Source organism: Rhea pennata, chromosome 14 (assembly GCF_028389875.1).
Source record: "Rhea pennata isolate bPtePen1 chromosome 14, bPtePen1.pri, whole genome shotgun sequence".
Lineage (NCBI taxonomy): Eukaryota > Metazoa > Chordata > Aves > Rheiformes > Rheidae > Rhea > Rhea pennata.
The window spans coordinates 4,043,112-4,069,180 of NC_084676.1; the positions used below are offsets into that span (position 1 = coordinate 4,043,112).

The 26,069-nt window shown below is 46.7% G+C and overlaps 1 protein-coding gene across 1 annotated transcript; it reads right to left on the reverse strand.

The window, feature by feature from the left end:
- Nucleotides 1-1,642: 1,642 nt before the first annotated feature.
- Nucleotides 1,643-16,233, reverse strand: GABRP (gamma-aminobutyric acid type A receptor subunit pi). Its single transcript, XM_062587299.1, has 9 exons — nt 16,178-16,233; nt 14,771-14,883; nt 11,328-11,395; nt 9,029-9,246; nt 8,061-8,143; nt 5,480-5,617; nt 4,019-4,171; nt 3,213-3,406; nt 1,643-1,957 (listed from the first exon to the last, which is right to left on the reverse strand). Exons 1-9 carry the CDS (start codon nt 16,231-16,233, stop codon nt 1,643-1,645), a joined length of 1,338 nt encoding a protein of 445 aa, XP_062443283.1.
- Between the last annotated feature and the right edge of the window lie 9,836 nt (nt 16,234-26,069).

A 26,069-nucleotide genomic window follows, 5' to 3' on the forward strand; every position in this document is an offset into this window, starting at 1 on the left:
GGTCTAGGCAAAACCTTAACAATTTAGCACAAGAAAGATGAGCATTAAACCTCTTTTCATACAACAACAAAAACCTCTTCCAAATGAATCTTAAATCCCAAGTATTAAAAATATTTAGATATCTTAAAAGCGTACTCATATTCAGCACAAACACAAAAACACTGTCACGGTGGAGTCTTCTCAAGGCGTTCCTGAGATGGGAACAGAGAGCACTTTGAGCTAAGGCCTGCAAAGGCCTGATTTAAAGCAGTACCATGTCCGCTGTGAAAATATGCTGTCTTTCCTAAGCAGAGCATGCCAGGCAAAGCTTGCTCAAGGAGGAGGCATGGTCAACAGTCGGAGTGATCTTGCAGTATAATATTTTAACGCAGAGCTCTATTTAGGTACTGTTTAAAGACTACAGCTATTGCCTATTTCAAGCCAGACTAATCCCTTGCATCTCAGGTTTTTGCCTTTCCCTTTTTCACTGGAAGAATTAGAAACATAATTTGCAGAAGGGCTAGAATCTAAAATCACTCCTTTCCATTCCCAGATGAAGAACCAGGTTTGCCAGAAAATTAGTACAGGCAATCCCAGGAGTGAAATTTTTTGAGCAGGACTCCAGGGCGAGTACTTAACACATCAGCTACACCATGCACACAGCTGGAGCGAGAAGCTGATTCGGATCATCGCACCTTGGTCTGCACCCAGCAGTACTGCTGATGCTCTGCAGCTGTGCGGCCACAGAAAGGAGGGGAGGACACATTGGCTGCTCTTGCATATGGCTGGCAAGAAACAGGAGCTGCCCAGAGCACTGAGAGCAGAAGACACTCCAGCGTGAAAGGTGATCTATTTGGCAGGAAAACACAGAAGGTGACTGAATCTGCTCAACTGCAGCTCAACAGCAGCCAGCACAACAGGACAAGTACAAGAGCAGGGTTACCAGACCATTCTGCTGTCCGGATTTCCTGTTCCCCAATTGCTGAAAAAAATACAGCTCTGTGAATAGCTCTGCCTTTATATCAGAGCTGGATCCTTCAAAGAGCAAGGATTACCCTAGTGAGCCTGCCGCTAGCTCCAGAGAGGCATGTAACTGCGCTGATCCCAGCACCTCCAAAATCTCTGTCTGGCCCTGCACTACCCCAGGACAGGAAAGCATCGTCGTCATTCCTCTCCGCACATCATGTCCTGCTGCCTCTGGGCTCAGCTACTTGAACAGAAGAGTTATCAAGACCGCACAGTCCCTCTGTCGTTGTTATCTCTTGCAAACACACTGATAATCCTACATCCTTGTGAGGATCTAAACTAGAAGGCTGCAGCCTGTTTCAGAGAATCGGGATAATTTTGCTAGCCCTGCTGCTCTGTGGCCTGCCACATGCAGTCCTATGCACCCATCTGCAGTGCAGATAAGAGGCTGGATACTGGAATGAAAGGCAGGTACAAGCATAGGCATCCAGCACAGCGACTCAGCTAGGCAGCCAAGAGCCCAGGGTCACTGTCACTGCTGCTGAAATACCAGGGTTTTGCATCTCACATACCCACGCTCTTCTGCTCCACATCCCAGGAAACACAACAGAGCATTTTGTTCATGTTGGATTCGCTGAGGGTAGATACCTAGATGCCCACTTGTTCCACAGAAGTGGGAGAACTGTCTGACCTCCTTCTAAAAATACAGGTAATAAGCCCAGTAAAACACATTGACCAACATGAAGAACAAAGGGAAAAGCAATTTAGAGTAGTGGTCTACATTGCTGGGATTCTGAATTGTGAAATAACTGATAATCCTGTGCATTTTGTTTCTCAAGACAAATTTGATTTTCTCATGAGTTTTCATGGTCAGGTCACTGCAGTTGACATTATCACTGGAAATCTCAATGCTTGTAAAGCTGATTTTCCGTTTATAGCTGGCAATGGAGCTGCTGAGGATGTTGCTGATGTTGACTTCTTCCATTTCTTTAGTAAGTTCATTTGCAGGCCCCTAGGAAACAATAGTATACAGTTACTTTGGGGGCTGGTTTCTCCCATAGAGGAAAATCGCTTGGTCCACATGTCTCTCTCTCCGAGAGACATAAGGGTATGGATACAAGCACAGTTTCAGCCCTGTCCACTGAAAACTTAGTATTTAAACCTGATTTGCAGCTGCTCCCTATTTCTATCAGTGCCTGAAGTCCCAGGTAGGCCTACATTTCCACTATATTTCTAGCAAGATCTCAAGTTCTTGGAGCAAGTCTTGCTCTTGGTGTCGCTGAGCAACCCAACATCTAAGATATTCCCCCTTTTCACTGGGGGTCAAATCTGCTCTTAGAGCTGTGCTGAGAGCACGTAAAGCAGATCACTACTGCAAAATATTAACACTGGGGGACCTTCTGCACAGTACTTAATGGCTAGTGAACTCTCAGATGATGTGGGAAACCTCTTTTCTCCCTGACAGTTTTGGACCATCTGTGACTGCTGGGCTATAGGCATGCTTGAATATTTACTTGCTCCCACTAAAGGAGAGCAGTTTCAACAATTTACCCTCTATAAAGCCCCCAGAGAATACAATATGAACTGGCCATTAGCACCGCCTTCTGGAAAGGGAGAAATAAGGGTTCAGCCTTCCACTAGCAGAGGAAATTACCTTCCAGTTAAGTGTCCTAGTCAGAGATTTATTGCATAGAAGAGATACGTGTTATACCAGCGCTCCCTTTGACTGCATTTGGAGAGGAACAGCTGCCCACATCTTGTTTTGGGAAAGAACAAACAAACTGCCTAACTACTCAAAACCTCACGTGGAGCAAAGGTTACCTTTCCTGTACCCCTGAACCTGGAGAGTGATTCCTCTGTTCCCCAGTATGTTCACTGATGGTGTGGCCAGGGCTGCTCCCGCAGGACACGTGGCCTGTTCTGAATTCATGTTCTGAGGGGCTTCACGCTCTCACGCACCAGACAGGAGCTCAGCTCGAGGCTACGGACCATATTCTAGTGGTCAGCTAAAGTCCCTTGCTCAATGTGGTCTTGAAGCTGGCATGACTAACATTTAAGGCTGTTAATCCTTTGGCTGGAGTCAGAGACCCAGAAGTCTAGCATTATTCATGACTAACAATACTAGATTTGTTACACACAAAACTAGATTTATGGACAATTAGAAGCAGCAGCTATTACCGTACCCATAACAGGAAGGCCACCCTAATGGAGGACTAATTACTGTTGATCTAAGCTAACTATGCTCATTAAGGCAGACCAGGCCTTACCTCTTGAGCTGCTTTAGCTGCACATTTTTGTGATGAGCTGTAATGAGCCACTGCATATTCCACAAGGGCACCGAAGATGAAGCTGAAGCAGATACCGAGATAAACATCAATGGCCTTAATAAAACAGTTGGTTTTTGAAAGCGAACTCCGTGAGCCAATCATTAGAGTTGTCATGGAAAGCACCGTCGTTACCCCTTGGAAAGCAGAAAAGGAGAGTCTTTCACTTGTGGACACTTTGGAAAAGGTTTGGCCTACCCTTTTGCACGTGGTGCCAGCCCCTATAGCTAGCCAAGAAGAGCACAGCACCTTCTCCCAAATTCAAAACATCCATCAGCTGAATCGCTCTCGTAGCGCTACCTACCCCCTTGGCACAGATGGAAGTCTCCTGAGAAGAGCAACCCCAGAAATGCTGGACTGTAGGAAGCTGAGCCTTGACACATGCTTTCCCCTCCTTTGGCATCTTGACTCAAATAGGCAAGGGGCTCTATTATTTTTTTGCCTTCAGTAAAGAAGCCCAACCCTCCACAAGTTTGTGATAGAGAACGGGTGCTCTGTCCTCTCCCATGAACCCAGCCTTACCCATACACAGCTCTGCAGGTGGGGAGATGTGCCAACCACAGCATCCCCCCGCTCCCCCAGTTCTTTGTATTTCTAATGCAGCTCCTTACCACAAATAAAAGCAGAATGTGAGCAGACCATCTTAAACATCACTATAGAGCAGAGAGATGAAAAAAATTATCATTTCCCCAACCATCAGAGGCTCCTCTGCCTTCTTAAACCTTCTCCCTTTGTAGGCAATAACTCACCAATGCAGGTTCTTGCAGGGACTGAATCCAGCGTGATCCAAAAAGAAACCCAGGACAACATGACAAGCAGAGTGGAGGGAACATAGGTCTCCAAAATGAAGTAAAGGACATTCCTTCTCAGCTCAAACTGCAGTATCAGTCGTGGGTAACTGCCTGTTCATGAAAGGAAGAAACACAGTGAATACAGGACTCCTGAGGCCCATTTAACTGAAATTCAGACACCCCAAACCTTCCAGACGACGTATATCAGTAAAGCTTCACTGAAATTGTGGGAGATGCATTATGTATACAAGCTTGACTCCTTGCCTAAGAGGTCTTACCTAACATACCTTAGATAAAAGACCAAATACACACAGCACTGGTAAGCAAGGAGATTCAATTTGGCAGAAGATATCTACAACAATCTGTGGCTTTCAAGAGGCTCCTGAGCTTACTCCACAGTGGAAATGTATTATTGCAGGGTCTTAGCTCACAGTGCGGAAGGGCTGAAGCCTTCATCTGTTCCCAGATACTCAGCACAGCATATTTTTCCCAAGAAGCACTTTGAATGGGCATTGCCAAGTTCAGTCTTATCTGATGGCCGAAAGATAAACAAAAGATTTTCTCGTGATTTCAGCAGGCTCTGGCTTATATCCCAAAGCATCCCGCTTTCTTACCATCACAGCAATTCAGACACAATATATTCATTAGAAATCTGTGGTCTTTCATAACTGAGTCTCTGTGCTTAAAAATATTAAGTCAGATTAATCTATTTTTTAAATCAGTTTGTCGTAATACTGACATATGAGCTCTGGGGTTGGATTACAAGTATTTTCAGGAGACATTTGTGGTGTTTAAACAATAGGTCCCTTTGAAATGTAAAAACAAAACCCTTGTTGTTTCTGTGCTGGGTATACTATAATAAACAACAAAACATTGTTTATTTTTAAAACCTGGTCATTCTAAGGAAGTTTTGTCCCCTTATACAGCGTGTGTGACAGGACAGAAGAATTTTTACACTGATGATGAAAGAGACATTGAATTCTGATGTACAAAGATTATTCAATCAAAACACTGTAGAATTGTCATTTAGAAACAAAAATGTATTAAAAAAGTTAATTTTGCTCCTAGTTATTATAAACATGGCTGGGTTGGCTCCCTGCAGTGTTTATAGCCTGCAGACCCGGGAGAAAGGAAGAGGGTTTATTCAGGTGCGTGTGGAGAAGGAAAGAAATGGAGAATTGAAAGAAGAAAATACATCAAGTGAACGTAGTATATTAAAAATCCATCTTTCCATGGATTTCTGTCTTCCATAATATCTTGATTACAACTGATTGGGTTTCACCATCTTCTATCTCTTTTCCCAAGATCAAGATTCACTAAGGTCTTCAGAGGTTCTCGAGCGCGAGGGTGCAGCCCCGCGGAAGGGAAGGGGGGACGCTTGAGAGCGCTCTCGCGCGCGATTCGCGGTCACCGCTTCACCTGTTTCCTGCTGCGACTTGGAGACGAGGGTGTAGTAACGCTCCACCGTGTACTGAGAGAGGCGCAGCTTTTCTATGCCGTGGACGGAGTCGTTCCCTCTCAGCCACGTGAACGTCACATCGTTTTCGTCGTACCCCCCTACGGAGAACACAAAGAACCGGGTTACCGCGGTGGCCCAGCTAATGCGCAGCTGCAGCCTTGCCTCCCTTCTGGGCGGGCGCAGCAGCAGCGCCGTGCAGTCATCGCAGCCTCGACAAAGCCCCTTTCACTGGTCTGGGCTGTTGGTGGAAGCTGGCTACTCTTCCATGACTGTATTTTTAGTCTGATGGTTCGCATTTGAATAGAAACACGCACCACTGTGAAGAGTCTGCAACGCCACAGAGAATCTGTTCTGATTATTTGCATGGGCCATTTCAATTTAAAAATATTTTAACATCTTCAAAGATAATATTCCTGTCATTCCCAGTTTGATTACATGTGGTAGGTCAAGAAAACCACTGAAATGAGCAACCCTGCAGCATAGTTTCTTCAGCCATGAGAGGGAGAGCAGGAAGAACAGTAGTTAAAAAGAAAAATCCAGATCCCTGTGAGTCCCCTACTAGAGAGAAGCAGCACATTTCACTGGACCAATTATGCAAATGTTCTGAAATACCAAAAAAGAGGTTTGGGGGTTCAGCTGGGGAAGAGCTTGGAGCTGAGACTGCTCTGCAGGTACAAACCAGGCTATTCTGCATGCGCATGGATTGTGCAGAGTGCTGGCTCCTAAAAGCAGCTTTCTCCACAAATCATTCCCCCTGTTCCTGAAGGCTTTAGTTACTGAGGACAAGTAACATGCATCCCATGTTTAGATAACATTGAACTGCTGCCCCAAAACACTGGGACAGATGAGATCAAGAGTTCCAGCAGCAGCAGCAAGTCCCATTGCTGGTGGCTGAATAATTGCCTCCAGGAATGCAAATGATGATCTAGCATGACCTCAGGTTAGACTTGAGAGATACCCTAAAGCTTCTGTTCAGTCACCAGTGAGCCATTCACTTAATTTATGAAACTAGCCCATCAATCTCACTAATCTGATTCTTTTATTAAGTGCCTTTTTTTGAGAAAATGAGTAGAGACACTCTTACACTGATAATAACCTATTTATCCTGGTAGAAGGCACTGGACACAGTTGCTCTATTTTGGTCTAATCGTGTTTTCTTATTAGACACAAATTACCAGAGCTCAAGTTTGATGAACTCCTAAATTACATGTCCAGGATCTGAATCCCTATGTAGAATCTGAAGCAAGTGACTCTTCAAAGTTTCTAGACAGTTTTATAAATTGTGGTGACTCAGGAAGTATTTATAGTAAATGATAGATTGTTGTTAATTCATCTGGCATGTATTTAAATAGCATTATTTCTGGGCACTTATCCTAATGAAATCTCCAGTGAGCAATGTGCATGTAATTTCGCTGGAATTATGCAGCAACTGAGCATGATGTAGGATCCAATCACTTAAAACAGGCCAACTGCAAAGTTATACTTTAGCAGAAGAGGCCAATCATTATTATTTCAGGAGCTATTCTTTGCAGTAAAGTTAATCAAAGTGAACTAATAGGATTTTAATGTGCAAATAGTATGTTTCTGTAGGTGCTTCATGCTGCAACCTCAGAAGTTAAAATCCAGTCTATTCAAAATTGAATTTTAGATGTTTCCTTTTGTGATGTGAAATGGGAGACGGTTGCTTCCTTGTTCTGGAGCTCCACAGGTAAGCTCACAAGGCCAGCAGCAGTGTTCTTGCTGAGCTCCTGTGTAGAGTCCCTTTGGTTTCCTACATTTTCCTGGAGTCCTTGCATTTACCTGTTACCACTTCTTAGAGAGTTTTGCCATAGTTGAACTTTTAGCTGAATTGAGAGCAGGGCTCACTATTCCCCCCCTCCTTTTTTTTTTTTTTTTTTTTGAGATTTCCAAGGCTAAGGCTCCTCATGAATTTCTGTTGCGCATCCTATCATCTGCGTTAGTGTAACAGAGGGCCATCATAGAACAGTTTATACCACAAAGTTAAGTTCAGCCTTAGTTTCAGTTCACCAATTTCACAGGCATATTCAATTCCTCTTGTAGTAAGAATAACTCTTCACACTGTCTTGTTCATGCTTGTACAGCCAGTGGCTGGATACTGTGCAACAAGTGTTAAATATGTAAAAATGTGAAAGGTTGTTCCCTTCTGCACCCCACTCCATGCACTGATCCCACAGGCTGGTTTTGATGAAGTGGTATGTACAAAGGGGAGTTAATGCTTGTTACTTAATCCTTTATGTGCAAGAGCAAACTATCTACCCACTCCTCAACAAGGATACGATTTATTACCACTCTACTTCTGTATAAATTGCACAGTGACAGGAATCCTCTAAGCCATAGGCTGGAGCATAAGCGTTTGAAGCACAGTGAGGGAAAGCTGTTTTCTTTTGGAAATTAGTATTTGCAGGAACAAAAGCCTATTTCGGAGGCCCCTGTGGTCAATCCAAACATTCCAGACACTCATTTACATAAGAATAAACAAATCTCAAGCAAAGTCAGGTTTCTCTAGAATATTATACTTACAGCTTTCTAGCTGCAGTCTGCACGTTTGTGTGTCCATGGGATATTTTGACAGGTCCATGTTACAAGCAACGGTAGTAGTAATTCTGTATGAGGAGAAAAAACTCCAAAGTTTGAAAAAAAAAAATGTAATGGAGTATCTCTACTTTTCATAGCTGTGTTATTCAGATAATTTGACTTATAAAATAAATGGGCTGATATAAGAGATCCCCTCTTTAGGGGAATACATTCTCTGCAGCCACACTGATGAAAATGTAACCTGAAGAGGAATGGTTGGAAATGTGCTGGAGATTTAAGGTAGATTCACACGTTTTCAACTGCTAGAGTTTACACCGCTTAAGAAATTACCACTTGTCTACTGGGGCAGAGTAAAACTGTCCATGCACATGCTGTGGCCTGCTCCAACTTGGAGGGTAAATGAGGTAGCTTGTAGCAACCTTCCTTTGCACTTGAGGTAACCGGGACACTCACAGTTACTCTGAGCGGAGAAGAGGTAATGTCCCCAGACTTGCTAGCACAGTCACAGCACACATTCTGGCAGTAACATTTACAAAATAGGCCTTTCGCTAAACAGCAGGAATCATGGCACTGTGGCACTGGATAAGCAAATAGTTTTCCACCATCTGTTAAGCTGTTACTGCTATGACATCTTCCCTCCCCTTTCTTCCCCGTAGTCCATCTGACTACCCGTCTTGTCCTCTGCAGCAGCAAACTTGGGTGCTTTCTGAACAGGCACTGTCCTACGTACATAGTTTCTCCAGCACATACCATGATGGGGAATCCTGATTCCTAACTGGAGTTTCTAAAGGCCCCAGGACTGTGGGTAACATATCAGAAGAGCAATGTCCGAGCTGCCTGGTTGACCCCAAACTCATTACCTGTGGCACTTTATATCCACTCTAGTCCAGTATAATTCTGGAAACCATCAATACTGAGCCAGCAGCAGCAGCAGGACCCAGAGGTGGAGTTACCTTAAGGCATACAGGATGGTGCCATTAGAGAACAGTCTGATGAGGCGGTTCCCCACTGTCACGTCATGCAGGAAGGACCTTTTGGACTCCACGATGTACGTGTCAGGCACCCAGAGCAGTTCAACCAGGCGAGCATCCAGCGTGAAGCTCTTGTTGCCGTGAAAGACCAACCGGGGGTCTGTCCAGCGCTGCCGCAAATAGATGGTGGCTGTGTAATCCTGGGGGAGAGAGGAAAACCAGTGAAGATGCATATCCAGAAGGCCTGAATGGCATTAGCCTTGAGTATACCGCATGCCACAAGAGGCAAAATACCTATTTAACACCTCGGATTTAAATAGCACATCAGAAGGATTTCGAATGCATGCAGTAAAGCCAATAGGTTTTCACTGCAGCTTTATTTACTATATTAAATGGTGTTTCCCATTTATATATGCTCTAAGATAGCCTCTTTGAGGACTACAGAGTATACTTGTAATACTTAGGTTTAAAGTTGACATGAGGAAGTATTGTAATTAGTATTTTTTCCATCTATTTTACAGGTAAGAAAACAGATGGGTAGCGCACACTCAAGACCAGTCAGCAAGTCACTGATATTAAAAATCAGTCATGTAGAGTTGGAAAGTTATACATGTACCATATAAGTGAGAAACCTGCACTCTGGAGGAAAGAAAAAAAAGGTAAGTAAATGTAATCTGTTTACTATTTCACCAAGGAAGTTAAAAAAAAAAAAAAAAAGAAAAGAAAAAGAAAAGAAAGAAAAAAGAAAAAGAAAACACCAACCACTTGCAGCATTTTCTATAACAGGAGTTTTTAATACAAGGCCAATTACAAGGAACTTAGCTTGAATTTAGCCTGCCAAGAAACTGCCTGGGGTGCGTGAAGTATTTCCCTATTGCCCCATCATAAAAGAATAAACAACACTCAGCTCTAAAGGTAAGTCTTCAAAATCCAGCACACCTTCTGGACAGATGCAGGACGCTGCTGTACTACTTGGCTTTCTTCCTTACAGAGGTAGTAAATGCAGCAGTCATGCTTTTTAGCTTCAAAACATCTATCAGGGACAGACTAACACTTGCAATTGCAGAACAGCGTTAAGCTGCTGATGTTTTACCCCAATTATGGCTGCCTGCCATATTTCATTCAATCTCCAATTTGTAAAATGCTTTAATAGAGAAGTTGCTAAGTAAATATCAGATAATAGCATCATGGTTTCTTAGCTTTTAAGATTTTACTCTCAAACTGCGACAGAGGGGGAAAAAAGGGGATGGAAACGATGCAGTGTGACCGCCTTCAATATAGTGAACGATAACAGTGGAATAGGTGAAAAACGCTGGTCGACTTGAAGCGTTTTTGCGGGTATAGAGTAAGCCTCTGCAACATCGGAGGCATTTAGGTGGATCGTGCCAGAGCACAGAGCTATTTTAGAAGGCCCTGTAGTGGGAGCGGGGTGAATAAGTGATTGCTAGCTGAGGGGTCAATCTGCCCCTTCCCCAGAACAAAGAGCTTTAGCACCGTTATCGTATTTTATTTAGTGGACTTGTTTAATTTGTCTGTGGGATTAAAAAAAAAAAAAAGTTCTTCTTGAAAATACTGAAATGAAGAGTTAAAATTGTTTCTATTTCCCTACTCTTTTTTTGACTGAAGCTACTTGTTGAATTTGACCCAAGATGCTCAGAGTTTTGGTCAATCTGAAATAGGAATTTTCAGCAATGAGGTACTTGAAATTCAGCTGGTAGCAGAAGTGGAGGGAACCAGAGGTGGGAAAATGTTCTCTCTATAGTGTTTTTTTTTTCCACACCCCCCCCCCCCCCCCGCCGCCCTTGATATGGCTCCCAAGAGTCCTTCTCAGCGCAAAGCCCCTTGTCTCTGAGGCTCTGCCTGAGAAAAAAACATAGGCAATGTCTTCAGTGTTACTACATGGGGAAAAGGAAAAGGAGAAGGAACACCACCACACGGGATTGTATGCAAGGTCATTCAGTGAAGAATGCCTTGGAGCTCTTCCGTTTCAAAAGGGCCTGATTTGCAGGAGATGCTGAGGCTTTTTTGACCAGCAGGACCTTTGTAGCTATCTCTACTTACAAGCCCACGTTACCATGGCACCTGAGTAGTCCACAACTATAAATAAGCCCTGTTCTCCTTCTGGAAGTGGTCAGCAGCCTCAGGAAAGCAAAGCGTGCTTCCCCACAGGAAGGCTGTAGCTGAGTTGGTAGTCTCTGTGCTTGACACACAAGAACACACAACAAGGCTCTCAGGCAGATCCTATTCTGCTCTCTCATAAAATGAAAATGAAGCCACTTACCATGTCACTCTCAGATATACTAGAAATACTTGCGATGTCCAGACTCATTGCAATTTGAACAGGTTCTCCTGAGGAGGAGAAGAAAAGCTTAAGTGGAGAGAAGGAAAGAGGAAAAGGAACGCTATAACCACAGAGGATCTTACATAGCATGGTCACAGCTCCCAGCTGCCCCATACTCAATTATGCCATCTCTAAAACTTCAGCAGCCCAGAGGGCTAGACTACATGTCAGGGAGCTAGACTCACACATGGCTTCATAACACAAAATCAAGTTTTCGCTTGCTCTGTTGCTGGGGGGCTAGACTGCTTTATTGGGTGATGGCAGGCAGCAAGCTGAAGACGAGACCAGGAGCACACCCTAGCAGCTAAGGCCAGCAGCACGGGCTGAATGAGGATGACCACAGCCAGGAGAGCAGGGTAAACAATCGCAAGCTTAGCACTTGTTAGACCATGTCAAGCTTCTCCGCCCCATTTTGAGACATCCAGTACAGGAAAGACAGATAAACTGGAGCACAATCAGGACAGGGCCACCAGAATGGTTGAGGCAGGAGCACTTGTCTTGATGAAAGGCTGAGGGGCCAGGCTTGTTCAGCCTGGAGCAGAGAGGGCCCCAGGAGGGACCCAACAGCAGCCTGCCTCTGCCATGGGTGAGGTCATCAAGATGACAGAGCCAGGCAGTGCATGGCAGAATAATAAGACAACAGAGATAAGTTAAAACGAGATATTCCAAGTGGATGCAAGGAAAAGGAGAGCCTTTTCCTTCAGGAGGACAGTCCAACAGTGGAGCAGGTTGCCCAGAGAGGTTATATGGTCTCCATTTTTGGAGTTTTCCAATATTTGACTGGAAAAATCCCTGAGCAGTGTGGTCTGACCTCACAGCTGACTCTGCTTTGAACAGAAGAGACCTCCTCCGATCCCCTCCAACCTCTGCTACCCTCAGCTAAATATGATCTATCCTTGATACAAGTGTCTGTGCTTCTTGACAGTGGCAATCAATGTACAATGGGTGACACTGCTCCCCAGTGTAACTGAAGAGTCTTAGATGACCTTCTCTAATTAAATCAAGAGGCACGGAGAGCCTCTAAGTCAAAAAGATGGATATGCAGTCAAGATGATCAGCAGCGAAAACAGCTTGCAAAACAGAAGTGCAACAGCCTTTGCTTAGAAAAAGAAAAAGAAAAAGAAAAAGAAAAAGAAAAAGAAAAAGAAAAAGAAAAAGAAAAAGAAAAAGAAAAAGAAAAAGAAAAAGAAAAAGAAAAAGAAAAAGAAAAAGAAAAAGAAAAAGAAAAAGAAAAAGAAAAAGAAAAAGAAAAAGAAAAAGAAAAAGAAAAAAAGAAAAACATCCTAGTGATCTGCTTTTTTTCTAACATTAACTCTTAAAATTTACCACAAGAGGGCAGCTCCTCCCCAGGAAATGCCAAAGCTCAGAGCTAGAGTAAGCTCACCACGTCCAGCAAGATGGTAATAAACATCTTTGAAAAATATGAGTAATTATTATAAAAGCTGAAAGACCCAAACAGGTCCAACTCCAGATGGCTTCAGTATGAATTTGGGGCCCAAAGAATGGAGTCTGCCCCCTGGACCATGGGGACTGATGCACACAGATCTTTTACTGTTAGTAGGACTTGCCAGGCCTTGGCACCTTCTAAGACGTGCCCCTCTCCGCTTAAGTGATCAGCATAGTAATGCCTCTCCTCAAGGGACTTGCTGAAACTCCTTCTCAAGGTCTTTAAATAGCATTTGGGAAAGTTCAGAGGAACCCGATAGCTAAAACTTCTTCTGGATTACTTTCTTTCTTTCTTTCTTTTTTTTTTTTTAATACTCTTCCAAAATCCAAAATTCTCATTTAGGCCCTTCCATCTTGTTTCCAAGGTCTTCCCACATATTTAGACACTTGAAACCCACTAAAATCAGTGGCCAGTGGGTAAATCTTTGAGGACTTAGGCTTCTGGAGGAGGTCAAACTTGAGTTCTGATATTTTATTTTTCATTTATGGCTACGCGAGGCATAGGCTGGTGGAGATGCATTTAAATCTCTGTTGTGTAATTCAGAAGCATCTGTTAATTTATATGACAGGTTTCAGTGAAGTCTTTATATTCCTGCATGAGATCAGACACCCTGGGCATGACAATCTGTTAAATTCCTTATTGCTCCAGAAATTTATCACCACAGTGAAAAAAAGAGGAAAAAGCTAACAACTCACAGAAGTGCCAGGCCAGTCTGCAGGAGCTAGAGTAAGAAACATGCAAGTCCCAGCTAGGACTGATGAAATTTTTTTCTACCATGCACTATTTCAGTTACGAGTTCTGGTAGAAAAGTAACATTTGTCAAAATTTTCATAATATTGCTTTTATTGAAACTTTAATCAGTATTTTTCAGGTCCTGAATGTAATTGAGAAACCTGTTCCTCTGAGTACTTACAGCACTCATGTGGGAAGTGGGAGATGCCTGACAGTAGATCTAGTCAGTTATTTAAGTCCCAGCACTCAATGAAAGCATATGCCAAAAGTCAATACTTTTCATAGAAAAAATTCTTGGTTTTGAGCCTGCGCTGCTTGTAACACTGTATTTTAAGGGCAGCTTCATCACTAAATTTGCCAATTGTCCGCATGACTTATCTGCGAGAATGCCTGGGGTGGCTGAGCTGGTATCCTGGGGCAGAGCCTCAGGTTTAGAGTATCTTCCAGAGCTTCTCCACTTGGACCTGAATGGCCCAGGCCACCTTCATGCTTCCCATGCTTGACATCGAGCAAGGGACTATTCATGATTCCCCTGTGATATGACCGTTTTTGGCCCTCCTTAGAAGGGAACTGTTGTTATCTGCCACATGGCAGGTAGGATTTCCAGACAGCCTTGGTCCTCAGACCAGCGTGGACTCATAGGCCGGGTCGTGGGAGAGTTCTGGATGCAGCTAGTTCCTCTGAGAATTCATCTGCACCTCACCAAGTGTGTTGAGCAAAACCTAAAAACAGACTGCCTGAAAACTAAGCTGCAGCCTGCTGCAGTGGAAATAAGACCCTTGACACTGGGATGAAACTGTTCAACCAGACAAGGAGAATGGCCACAACGTCCTAAATAGAGCTACACGAGCAAAAATAAACAAGACTGCCGCGCGGTTCAGACTCTAAACAGAAGCATAGACAGGCAGGGCTAGTTTAGGTCCAGCTGCTCTGCCAAATCTTTCATGGACATGTTGAACTTCCATAAATTCTCTGTTCTTAGCTTCACAGATGGATGTGCTCTAACGCCCCACACGCGTGTGCACAACTACGCAAGAAAGCACTGGATGCACCGAAACGAGGGCAGGCTTTGGCTACTAGCTAATTAGAAGGGGTATAACCTTTTGAACGGGACACGTTAAAGGAGGCTTGAAACAGGCTCTCCCTTCCACACAAGCCTCCCAGGCCTTTCCGTCACACAGTCAAACACGTACAGCTGACGTACCGCCGAAGTAGGGCCGGAGGTATTTGTTGTATCCCACGGTGAGGTTCTCGAATCCAGGGAGGGATGTCGCGTCGCTGCTGCGCATGTCGGGCAGGTGAGCCACGGTGGCCCTCCTAGGAGCACAAACGTGAGCTGTCCCACGTGGCTGGGCACGCTGGGCACAGCTGGTGGGCAGCTGCAGCCGTGCCTCTAGCACGTGCCCAGCAAGCAAACAAACCGCATCAAATGCTTATTAAAAATAAATAAATTGTTAGCACTCACTCCTATTGCTTAACTTGGCTGAATGAGCGCTGTAAAGGGGTGGGAAAACAGAAAAGGACCTCAACCATCACCCACAGGTTTGCAACACGATGGACTTCAGGACATTCTTAAAATGCCTTAAACAAATCAGGCAAGGTCTATATACCACAAGTCTTAATAACCTGCGGTCTCCCCCTCATGATAGCCTGAGGCTGATCTTACTAAGAGTTCCTACTCGCAGAGCACTAAGCCCCTAAACCAGCTTTCTTCCTCATCTGTTAGTGTCAGACAGCAGCCCCACAGCCAGCGTTGGGGTAAGCCCTCCGAGGACCCTGGATGGGAAAGGCAGAGCCGTTAGCACTTCACAGCCAGCCACAAAGCTCTGCAACTCGGCCTGCCATCCATACAGAGGATTTGACGTCAGTCTGCTATTATAATGTCAAAACTAATATTTTATGGATAGGCAATAAAGCTAATATCTGGCACTGTGAGCCTCTTGGATCTGTACCATCACATAAATAGACAGCTAGAGAGAGAGGTTTGAGAACTGTAAAAAGACAAGTGTTACAGTGCTATTCCCTATGTGGTCAGGTAGTCACTTGATGAAAATGTAAACAAGGGGATCGTTAAGAGTTTGTTATCGCTCTGCAAAGGGATGAAGGAGGTGGAAGGCAGTGCCTTTGCCTCTCCCAGAGTCTCGGGTCAGCTGAAGGGTGTAGTAGGAAACTGCAATTCAGTTCCTCAAAGCTCTGGTGAAGTTTTTCTCCTGTTCTTTTTAAAGCCAGGTTAATAGCCCCTGGAGCTTTACTGCAGGTTGTCCACCAGGAAGAACCTTCCAGCAAAACAAGCTCAGCAGAAGCAGAAACCCTGTGGGAGCAATCCCATCACTCCATCACAGACAAAGCACAGGATGCTAAGAGTCGCGAGAGTTTGGACTTTCCTGTGAAAAATCACAGGCGCACCAGGTCCTGAACAGAGGTAAGCGGTTGCACTGCCAATGTACAGAGAGCCAGGTAGGTTGCTCTTGTCCTGCTCTCACCCCTTACTGCACCAGCTTGCTTTGGAAAGGGAGAAAAGCTGGAAGCATAATTTCCTTTTGGCCCCCATACTTTGTACCAAACATAGCTCAGACATTCATCCATAAAACAAAATAATCTCTCCACTTACCTTTTGGTTGGAAGGAAAAGGCACAGACTGAAGAAACAAAAAGATCTACAGAACATCTCTGGAGTTTATTTTACTGCTCTTCTGCAAAGCAGAAAAAATAAGATCATGTAGTTTAAGAAAAAATATTTTTAGGGAAAGGGACAGAGAGAAGAAATCTTGCAGAGTCAGAACCACGTGCTGTGCAATGTTTAACACCCCCAGCACAGAGTAACTACTGCCCTTTCTTTCTAGCTTATGTCATTTTTCAGCACTGTGATACCTTAACACTTTCCACACAGAAGACTAGTGACAATTAGTGACAAAAGATTAGTGACAATTTTGTTCCTAAGGTCCTTCAAGGCATTCTCTTCTTTCAGCATTAGATTGTGGTTACCTGATGTTGAGAATGACACCATGGGGAAAGGATTATTAAGCAGAAAAACGTTCAGGCAGTTGCTAAAGGTAATTGGACTCTGAAGTCATGCGAGACCCTTCTCACAAAAGACAGGTTCGGCATCTTTCAGCCCTGGGCTCCACTAAAGAGCTAACAGACCTGCTGTAGCTCCATGCTCCATTAGCTCGTACCTGGGAGAAACCTGCGCTATTAATAGCAACATTGGCAAGTTACTCGGCATTTGGTACAGGATGAAATCATCCTGCTTTAAATGGGTTTCGTTGACTTTTCTGGGAGTGGAACTGAATCTTGGCTTTTGGCCTGAGACTTCCACAGCTCTGGGTTTGCCTCAAAAGTTGGTGACACGATGATCAACTGTAACAGTGCTTTAACCCCAGCCCTGAAATCATGTTCCCTGGCTGCAGTGGTGGATCAATTAAATGCCTTTCCATAAGCGCATGGATGGTCACGGCCACACACCTAACCGGCTCTGCCAGGGAGCCACTGGAGGAACGGGCTGATCGGAACAACGGCACTACAGAAGCCAAGGTGACCTCATCACTCGGCCCTCATCAGCTTGAGCTGGAAACACAACAGCGTCCTTCCTACTTGACTGAACTATTTAAGTATACCTCCATGCGTGTCAGAGCTTTCAGAGAGGCATTGGCAAGGCAACACCATAATACGAGCTTCTCTATTATATTGTTATAAATTGGGAATAACCATGCAAATCTTTAGTCGCCGGTGAAAGCAAGATCACATATTCTGATTCATGGTGTTTCTCCTCATGCACTGCAGTTAAGGCCTCAACTTCACAACTGGCCGTTCCATAGTAGCCCAAGTATCTCAAGTTTTCTGCTTGGTTTGGATCCCTCCTCTGATAAGTCACCACAGCCCAGAGGATATGCTATCTTCTCAGCTGGACATACAGCTCTGGCGGGGTGCAATAGGACAGCAGTTCTCCAGGCAAGAAAAAGGTCTTTACTGACACAGAGCCAGGAAAAATAACTGAACATTCAAGCATCAAAAATGCAGAGCTGCGTAATGAGAATCCCACTGGAGAAAGAGAAAATGTTTCTCAAAATAAAATACACTCTAATATCTTTCCTAAGTCTGATCTGCTAATAAAGCTTTGCATTTCTAGCACCTTTCTGTGAACACAGTGTTCAGATGTCTCCAGACTTTACTAAGCACTCCTCACTAAAATGCAATCATACAGGATTAGAGCGAGAAATTATTTACCTGCTCACAGACTCCAGTTTCAGCAAGAAAGAAGAATGGTCAGTCCATTTTAAAGGAGAACTTCTAGGAAGGTGGGATAATTCCACAAATTAGTATTTGGTTAAATGTATGAGAATTGATGAATTTCACCTTACAAAACCTTTACAAGCCCCCATTCCTGTTAAGATGTTCTTTTCTCATGGTCTGAGAGACATCACCCTCAGACAAAACAGCACTCATACAGAGGCCTTATCGCCAAATCAGCACCCACATTTTTTGGTGCATGAACAGGCACCGTCAGAGCTGTGGCCCAAAACAGCCAGTCTCAGCTCAAGGTGGTATAATTAGAGGCCCACAAAGGCCAAAGGTTACTACAGGAATGGTACTGTATTTGGCTTCTTCAGTTCCCTGGATAAAGTTCTTATTTCACTGTTCACAAGCAAAAATTAAAGCAGAAAATTCTTGCACATCAATTTTTCTCGGGAGCTGTGGTGGGGAGCATGGAGTGCTAGGATTGCATTTTGCTTTGTCAAAACAAGGTTCTACTTGATATTAGTTTCAAAGACCTTATTTTGGAGAAAGCAAGACAAATTCTCTTTATTTTGACAACTGAATAATGGATGGAGACATGAGGTAAAAAGCCTTCTTGGGACCCTTCAGTTAACTGAAGTGAAACGTGCCCAGAAACGTGTGTTAACAGTGTCTAGCAAAGACAGATGGAAACAAATCAACTTAGATAAATTTATAGCTGCTACCACCACTGACCTCAATGAACTACACGGTCTCAATTTCTCTGTGCCTCTGTTAATTCTCTGCCAAACAGGGAAAATCCTATTTTCCTCCTTCAGAGGACTGCTGTGAAGATAAATACATCGAGGACCGAGCGGTAGTTAAAGGATGATCTGCAAGTACCTAAGATAGCTAGAAACTTAGCACAAAAATTTACTTACGGGCACCAGAAAGGCGACGCCAGTGCTCAGAACCGAATATAAAAGGCATTTCCTTACTATTTAGTGAACTACACCAAAACAGAGGAGCACCAAAGCTGCCAGGCTGTGATTCTTGCCAAAGCCCTTGGAACCACCGTATGTCACTTATTGCCATCACCATCCTGCTTTTACAGCCCCGGAGCCTCAATCAGAGATTCAGAACCTCATTAGCACAGTGTGGTGGGAAGACATGATTATAAGAATGTATATTCACATTTCTCTATTCAGTAAAGGATTTTCATCAACTCTAGCAGAAAAAAACTTAAGCACTGTTTAACGAGGACTTCTTCTTCTATGGTCAGCGAAAGCACAGGAGAGGCAATACTGGAACCACAGAAGTAAAAAATGCAATACTGATGCAACTGATGGAGACAGAGCTTCCAACTCTAGACGTGTAAAAATCACTCACTGTGCAGCCTCACAGATAATGAAAACTGAAAATTTAATAGCTCACTCATTCAGCTCCATGTTCTTCTTATTGTCTGTAAAAGTTATACAAACATGGAAGTATTGCAGTAGAACAGCTCCAACTAGAACCCTAAGTGGTTAAGCCTGTGTTTGCTTCCGGCAAAGTTAAGGAAATAATGCTGATTTACACCAGGCAACAACGCCATGCAACAGCAGTATGCGTCTCAGCTGCAGCTCAATCCACGCTGCCTTAATCCTGCTATGTTCCTCTCTGAAAGGCTGGGAAGAGTGAAAACACAAAAGGAGGAAAATTGTTGACAGTTGCAATAATTCAGTTTTTAGGGAACAGGGTGAGAGGCGATATAAAACCGTACGCTCTCACCCTATGGGGCCCGAAATGGTATCTAGGATCCTCGACGTGAACGGAAGCGTAACCAATAGTGGCAGGCTCCTTCGTGGCAGGCCGTAATCAACGCCGAGGGAAACCGGCCCCACTCACCGCAGTCCTGCATTACCTCCCGCTTAACACCCAAAATCACTGCCTGGGCCTCACTGCGCAGAGAAGAAAATTAGCATATTTGCTGATTTTCCAGTGGCTGGTTGCATCCTAGTGCCTGGCAACAAGAGCGCTTTTGTCTGGATCTAAAAAACCCGCCCAAAAAAATGGAACCCATATGGCGAGTTTACTAAGATTCAGGTAATAACTCACAGGGTCAAATTTTATCAACACTAAACAGCTACCACTGCAAAATATTCCACCCATGCACCCATACATAAGAGAAAGCAAGTTGGCTAGAGGACAGAGAAAACAAAATAAATGCTGAAATAGAAACAGGTTACATTCAATTTGCCCATTTAAGTGTTATCCCTATTTATCACACAAAGCAAAGAATTTCCTCATGAGCTTGGGCATGATCTGCTCCATTCTATTTCACTTACACCAAAAGAAAAATCCCTGTTCCCCAGCCAAACACGAGGAAGAGACCATACTGACCACCAGTTTCACTGTAGGGTTTTGTCAGGTGCTTTCATTCCCAGGACAAGATCTGGTAGTGTCACCTGAGGGAGCTAATCTTCACCACAAGCATCAGGTTCACCTTGCACATGGACAGCAGAAGTTATCCTTGGCCAACAGGACCAGCATGCTGGAGACACGTCTGCGGCAGGCAGAGCCGGAGCCTCCCCGTGGCTGCTCACGAGAGGGTAACGCTCCAGGAGACCCCAGCAGCACAGCGCCTTCAGGAGCTGCCCTCGCTCAAGACGGCCTTGTGAGCAGCCGTGCTGTCCTATGCCAAGATGGTTTTGTCTTCTGGCATCAATGCAAAAGTTACCAAATACAATCAGAAAATGATTAAAAGTGAGCAACGTCATACACCCGACGATAAGACTTCATAGAAGTCTTCGCAGAACCCCAGATATCAATTCAATGTCCATTTAGCTAGAAGAGACTTTGAAATGCAATCTCCCTCTCTCTCTCTCTCTTTTTTCAACATGTCCTTCCTCCAACCCCAGCAACCATCCGATTATCCCGAAAGCAGCCTGCTGCAGGGATGTGGGTGGGCAGGGGTTGTACAAAAAGGTTCACAGAGTGACTTCCCTCACGCAAGAGTCAGGTATCCTGACCATTTACATGGAAGCCGTTCAAACTTTAACCTAATGGCCAAACTGAGGGATCGTGCAAAACTCTCATTTTTACAGCTGATCTGAAACCAGTTTCCTCTCAACTTCCTCAGCTTTAACTTGAAAATATTTCTCAACTTTAAAGCTTGTTCTTCCTTGAACGACTGTTTGATTTCTATCTTTTTAATTTTTTAATGTTGAAAAAAATCTATGTTGGCAGGCCAGGAGCAACTGGAGCCAGGAAAAAATCTGGAGCAACTACAGGGAAAGGAACAGAGTTAGAGCAGGGACACGTTTATGCACACATAGCGCTCACGTGCAAGCCAGTCCTCCTGGAAGCCTCACCTACTTGATGCTCCAATCAATTTATACAGAACTAGTTGCATTAGGCCAGAACCGAAGAGCAAGCAGGATCCTGCCGCATGTCAACAGATACAAGAGGAAAACACGGGGTGGATGTGGGGAGAGAGGGTGGGAGAAGGCAGAGGCTGCGCCGGTGGGCAGAGGCTTTCGGTGACTCGTTGAACTGCCAAGAGAGACCCGCAGGGAGCGGGAGGGAGAAGCACCCAAGGGCTCGGAACTGGGTCCAGCTGCGGCAAATTGTTTTGGCAGGAAAAAACAGGACAGGCAGAAAGGGGAAAGCACTAACGTGTGTGTGTGTAACCCTGCACACACTGTCCCTCCCACCTCACCCGGCCACTTCGCCGAACCTGCTCCGCTGCCCGCGCGCAGGCATCTAACACGGGACACGATTATTCTTGTTCCTATCCACCGAGACGAGCACGCGCAATTTAACGCCCTCCTGGGACGCGGCGTGCGCCTCGAGACCCTCCCAAATGCTGCATGGGAGGAACTGGGTGAAGTCTGTACGAACCCGCTGCGTTAACGGCCAGTAAAGCAGAGGTGCTTTAACCGAGGGCTGCGCTCAGCTCCGGGCACGCTACAGGAGGGAACGGAGGCGAAAGGAAGGCAATTATCGTGGAAAAGCTCCCGCGTGAGCAGCATGTGGAAAGAATGAGGTTGTGTCAGCCAGACAGAAAGGAATTTGAGGGGCACAAAAGGCAAAAATAACGGAACACATGGAGAAAACACGTCAGGCGTTTTGTTTAGCAACGGTCTCGCGCTGCACCAGCCAGGGGCACAGCAACTCTTTTACAGCAGACACACACACAAAATATTATTCCCAGCCAGAAGGTCCATGGTAGAAGCACGGGAGGTTTTTTTTTTTTTTTTTTTTTTTTTTTTAAGATGCTTTTTCAGATGCTTCCAAGAATTCGAAAATGCTGAAGAGGTAAGCGGGACATGCTGCTCCTCGCCCAGCATCGCCCTCCTTTGCTGGGATGCTGCTCCTGGCCCGCCAGGCTCAGCAACACCGGACCGCGAAGGGGAAGGGATGCAAAGCCATCTAAAGAAGGGAATAAGGATGAAGAGAGATGCCAGGAACTCATCAACCAAAGCCTTAACAAGAGTGTGTGTGTGTGGGGGGGGGGGGGGGGGGGGGAGAAATCCCCGATGGTGCCCCACGGAGCACAGCTCAGACGTAATCCCTCATCTCACAAACATACGCTAGCCTGAATTTCCGTAGGGTAGCGCAACATCGCTCTCCACAGTGAGAGATAAGGAGAAACAGGCCACGTCACATCTCAAACACCTCCAACAGGCCATTCTTGACCCACAAGTTTATTTTGCTGCTGTAGCCAGCACAGCCTAAACCGCGCCGTGCCCGCGTGGCCTTCCCCGCCACGTTCACTCTTCTCCATAACCATTCCAAATCCACAATGAAGCTGTGCACACAGAGCCACCAAGCACTGACCCGGAGTAGAATTTAGCTTCTGACAGATGTGTTCTTTTACGTTACTTATTGCTTTAAGAGGAATAGTTTATACGTGAATAAACACAAGCTGATGTTTGAAGCCAGATACTCAGCCGCCTCTATACCACTTTTGTAGCTGCCGCAACGCTTCTGCACGGCTGGGTTAAAGCACCCCACAGAAAGCAAGGTATGGAGAGGACAACTTGTTCGTCCTTTAATTTTAATTAATTAAGACGGGAAGATCTGCCAGGATGAACAAACCTCCTTCAGGCTACAGGCCACCATCTCCTTGCTCATATCAGCTCCTCATTTTACAGGAGAATCTTTGGGAAATGCTGCTGGCCACCAGACTTTGTAGGTGCAGGAGGTTGCGGAGCACGAGCCCGGCGCCGCGCTCCCGGCCTGGCAGCGGGCAGCAGCAGCCCCCCTGCAGGTTCGCGCTCTTATTTCCACCCCATTTCATTTATTTCTATTTGCCCAGTAGCCCAAAAATGCCTTCCGGCCCGGAGCGGAGATGCAGCCCCGCGGCAGGCGTCGCGCCGCGGAGCGCTGGCGTTATTTGAGGCAATCCTTCATATGAGCGATCATCAATAACTGCTAACCTACTCCCTAAAAGACACAGATCAATTGACAGAGCACTATAATCCCTTAAAATATTAATGCCCTATCAGGGAGACAATTTCACTAGGCCTAGAGACTCTTCCATTATTAGAAATTATGCCCCAGCCTTAAATAAATTAACTCAATAAATGTCTTGCCATGAATACAAATTCCTGCTTAGGGCTTGCAAATAAAATGATTTAGAGCTGTTCTCTAAGGAAAGATGAGGTGTTTAACTTGCAAAAGAGGAAGGGCTACCACACTCAGGGGTCTTTTGTTTTAAATGGATCTCTCTGGTTTTTTTAACTGAAGGCATCCTTTTTGGAAGGGGTTGGGAGGAAATCTTTGGAAAATTAAGTCATTACATTTCCTTGCACTGCGCTGCAGCGTTTTGGCTGTGCAGAAGATGCAGACAGACCCCGGGCTCCCGAGGCGCTCGCCGGCCCGCGCGCCGCGCCGGCAGCCCCCTCGGGGAGGGCCGGGGCCGCGGCGAGGGTCCCGGCGCCCCGGGCAGCGCGGCGCTGGGGCCCAGGGTGCCGCTTACCCAGCAAAGGCGCCAGCTGCCCGACGGGGCCCCGCGCCTGCGGCAACGGGCTTCCGGGCGGGAAAACCCGCCGCCGTGCACCGGCGGGCGCTCCTCGCGGCGCGGCGCTGCGCTGAGCGTGCCCGCTCGCGGCGGCTGCCCAGTGCCGCCAGCGCGCCACCGCTTTCCAAGCTGGGCTCAGCCCGCCAGCCCGGCCCTCTCCCCCTGCAATCCCCGCCCGAGGGAGCCCCGCAGCCGCGGGACCGCCGCCCCCGCTGCGCGTCTGGCCGCCGGAGACGTCTCCCCCCGACGCGCGCGCTGCCCTAGACCCACGGCTTCAGAGAGCAATTTTTTTCCAGCGTAGCAACAGGAGTGCTGCAAGTGGGAAAACTCTCCGTCCTTTCTCTGCGCTCGGGCATCGATTTGATGAAGTTTTGCACCTTAGCACAGAAAACGGCTTTTGCTACCAAGAGCCCAGCCGGCTGCTTCCCAGTCCCGGCCCGTCAAGATCACAGCACCTCTAAAGCTGGGTAGAACGTGTCCACTTCCTGCTTTTTAATTCATACGTATTAAAATACGCACAAAATTCAGTCCCTGACTGCAAGACACACCCAAAAAGACACAAATCAGGATGGAAAAACAACCAGGCTGATTGCACTCCACTGAATCCCAAAGGTGCACACAAGAGACTGCGGGTTCAACGCGCTCCAACCTCGACGTGGAGAAGCTCCGCCAGAAGGCAGCCCCAATCAGCAACCTGGCCGTGAGCGTTGCACGAGCACGAGCACGAGCGGGCTCCCCGCAGCACCGCCTGGGACGCGGCAGGCGTGGGCGCAGAGCAGACGCCAGCGACAGGAGACGCCGGTGGGGCGGCTGCCGCCGAGGCCGTGCCCCGGGATCCTCTTGCAGGCTTTCCTACCTGTAGCTCTGCTTCCCAGCACCCCGGAGCCTTGGGATAAGCCCAGTCCTGGCTCACAGAGGCAAGGAATTGAGAGAAGGGCACGATTTGCATGCAGCCTGCTGCCAAATCCTTGCAACAGCCCGACCCGGCAGGCTGCTGGTGCTCTGCTGCTCTCCCAATAGCAACGTATTTTAAAGCAACCCAGAGGAAAAAAGAGCCTGGAGCAGGGCTTTGCGAGCTCTCCCTCCCGCCGCCCGCCTGCCCCGGGTACCTGCTGCCGCTCCGCCGCCGCATAGTCCTTACTAGGCTCCGGGGCCGGCGGCGCCTGCGGCGCGGCGGGCGGCGCGAGGGAGGGACGCCTTATCAGCGCCGATCTGGCGGCGCCGCATGCTTGCGGCCCTGCCTCGCAAGAGCAGGATTAAGTGCCGGGCTGGAGCGCGCAGATAAATCAAGCTGCTCGGGGCCACGATCGCTTCCCGCAAGAGCGCTGCCGCCGCCGCAGAGCCCTGGCGGCTTCAGGCTGGCAGCGACACCCGCTCCGGAGCCGCAGCGGAGCAGAGCCGCCAGCCAGGACGGACATCGGGATGAGCCAGCGCGCCGAGCAGCCCCGGAGGACGGAGAAAGATGCAGAAAAGCGACGCGCTGGAACGAGAAGCATCGCTCCGCGCTGCAGACTTCTTTCCAGCAAACGCCGGGGCTTGGCAGCAGGAGCAGCTTCCCCCGCGGGAGCGCGCAGGTCCGGGGGGGGGCAGCGCTTCCCCCCAGCTTCCTCCGTGTCCCGCCTGGGCAGCGGGAGCAGCGCAGGGTGCAGCGCTGCCCGCAGATTTTTTTCCCGTATCAGTTACAAAGCTGACCCAGCGCAGCGATTTTTTTTCACCCTTTAAGTGTTCTTCATTAGTTAATTGGGGAACAGACAGACTGACAGACCATCCGCACTGCCTCAGGTGCAAACCTCACCCCCAGTCCTGCAGCCAGCAGCTACGAGCAGCATCGCCGCACGCAGCGGAGTCCCAGGGCCGGGCACTGCTGGCACACAAACAGCTGCCGAGCCACTTCCAAAAACAGTCAAAAAAAAAAAAAAAAAAAAGCCCCCTCCCCCCTCCCAAAAAACTACATTGCAAATCCATGCCGGTTTCTCCGGAGGGGCTGCGCTCCTCTCTCTGCGCCACGCTTTGCCCTGGCACCCGGCCGAGAAGCGGCGGCTCCCTGGTGCCACAGGACTCGGGCCTCCCTCCAGGAAAAACGCCGGGGACGGGAGCTGATAGGCGATGCCGGAGGTCAGGCGAGCACCCGCGCATGTCACTTGGAAAAATTCCGTAATCTCTCCCCGTCTTAGCTGCCCCTCTGAAAAATGGGGGTAAATAGCTATTTGCCCTATCTCCCAGGGACATTTAAAGATAAAGATACATGGAAACGTGTTTTGCTCCTGTTTCTCTCTTCTTCG

Coding starts and splice junctions, on each gene's coding strand:
- GABRP (XM_062587299.1), bottom strand. CDS start 16,233: ATGTTCTGTAGATCTTTTTGTTTCTTCAGTCTGTGCCTTTTCCTTCCA. Junction 14,884..16,177: donor CTTTTCCTTCCAACCAAAAG/GTAAGTGGAGAG, acceptor TTGTGCTCCTAG/GAGGGCCACCGTGGCTCACC. Junction 3,407..4,018: donor CCCTGCAAGAACCTGCATTG/GTGAGTTATTGC, acceptor CTGCTTTCCAAG/GGGTAACGACGGTGCTTTCC.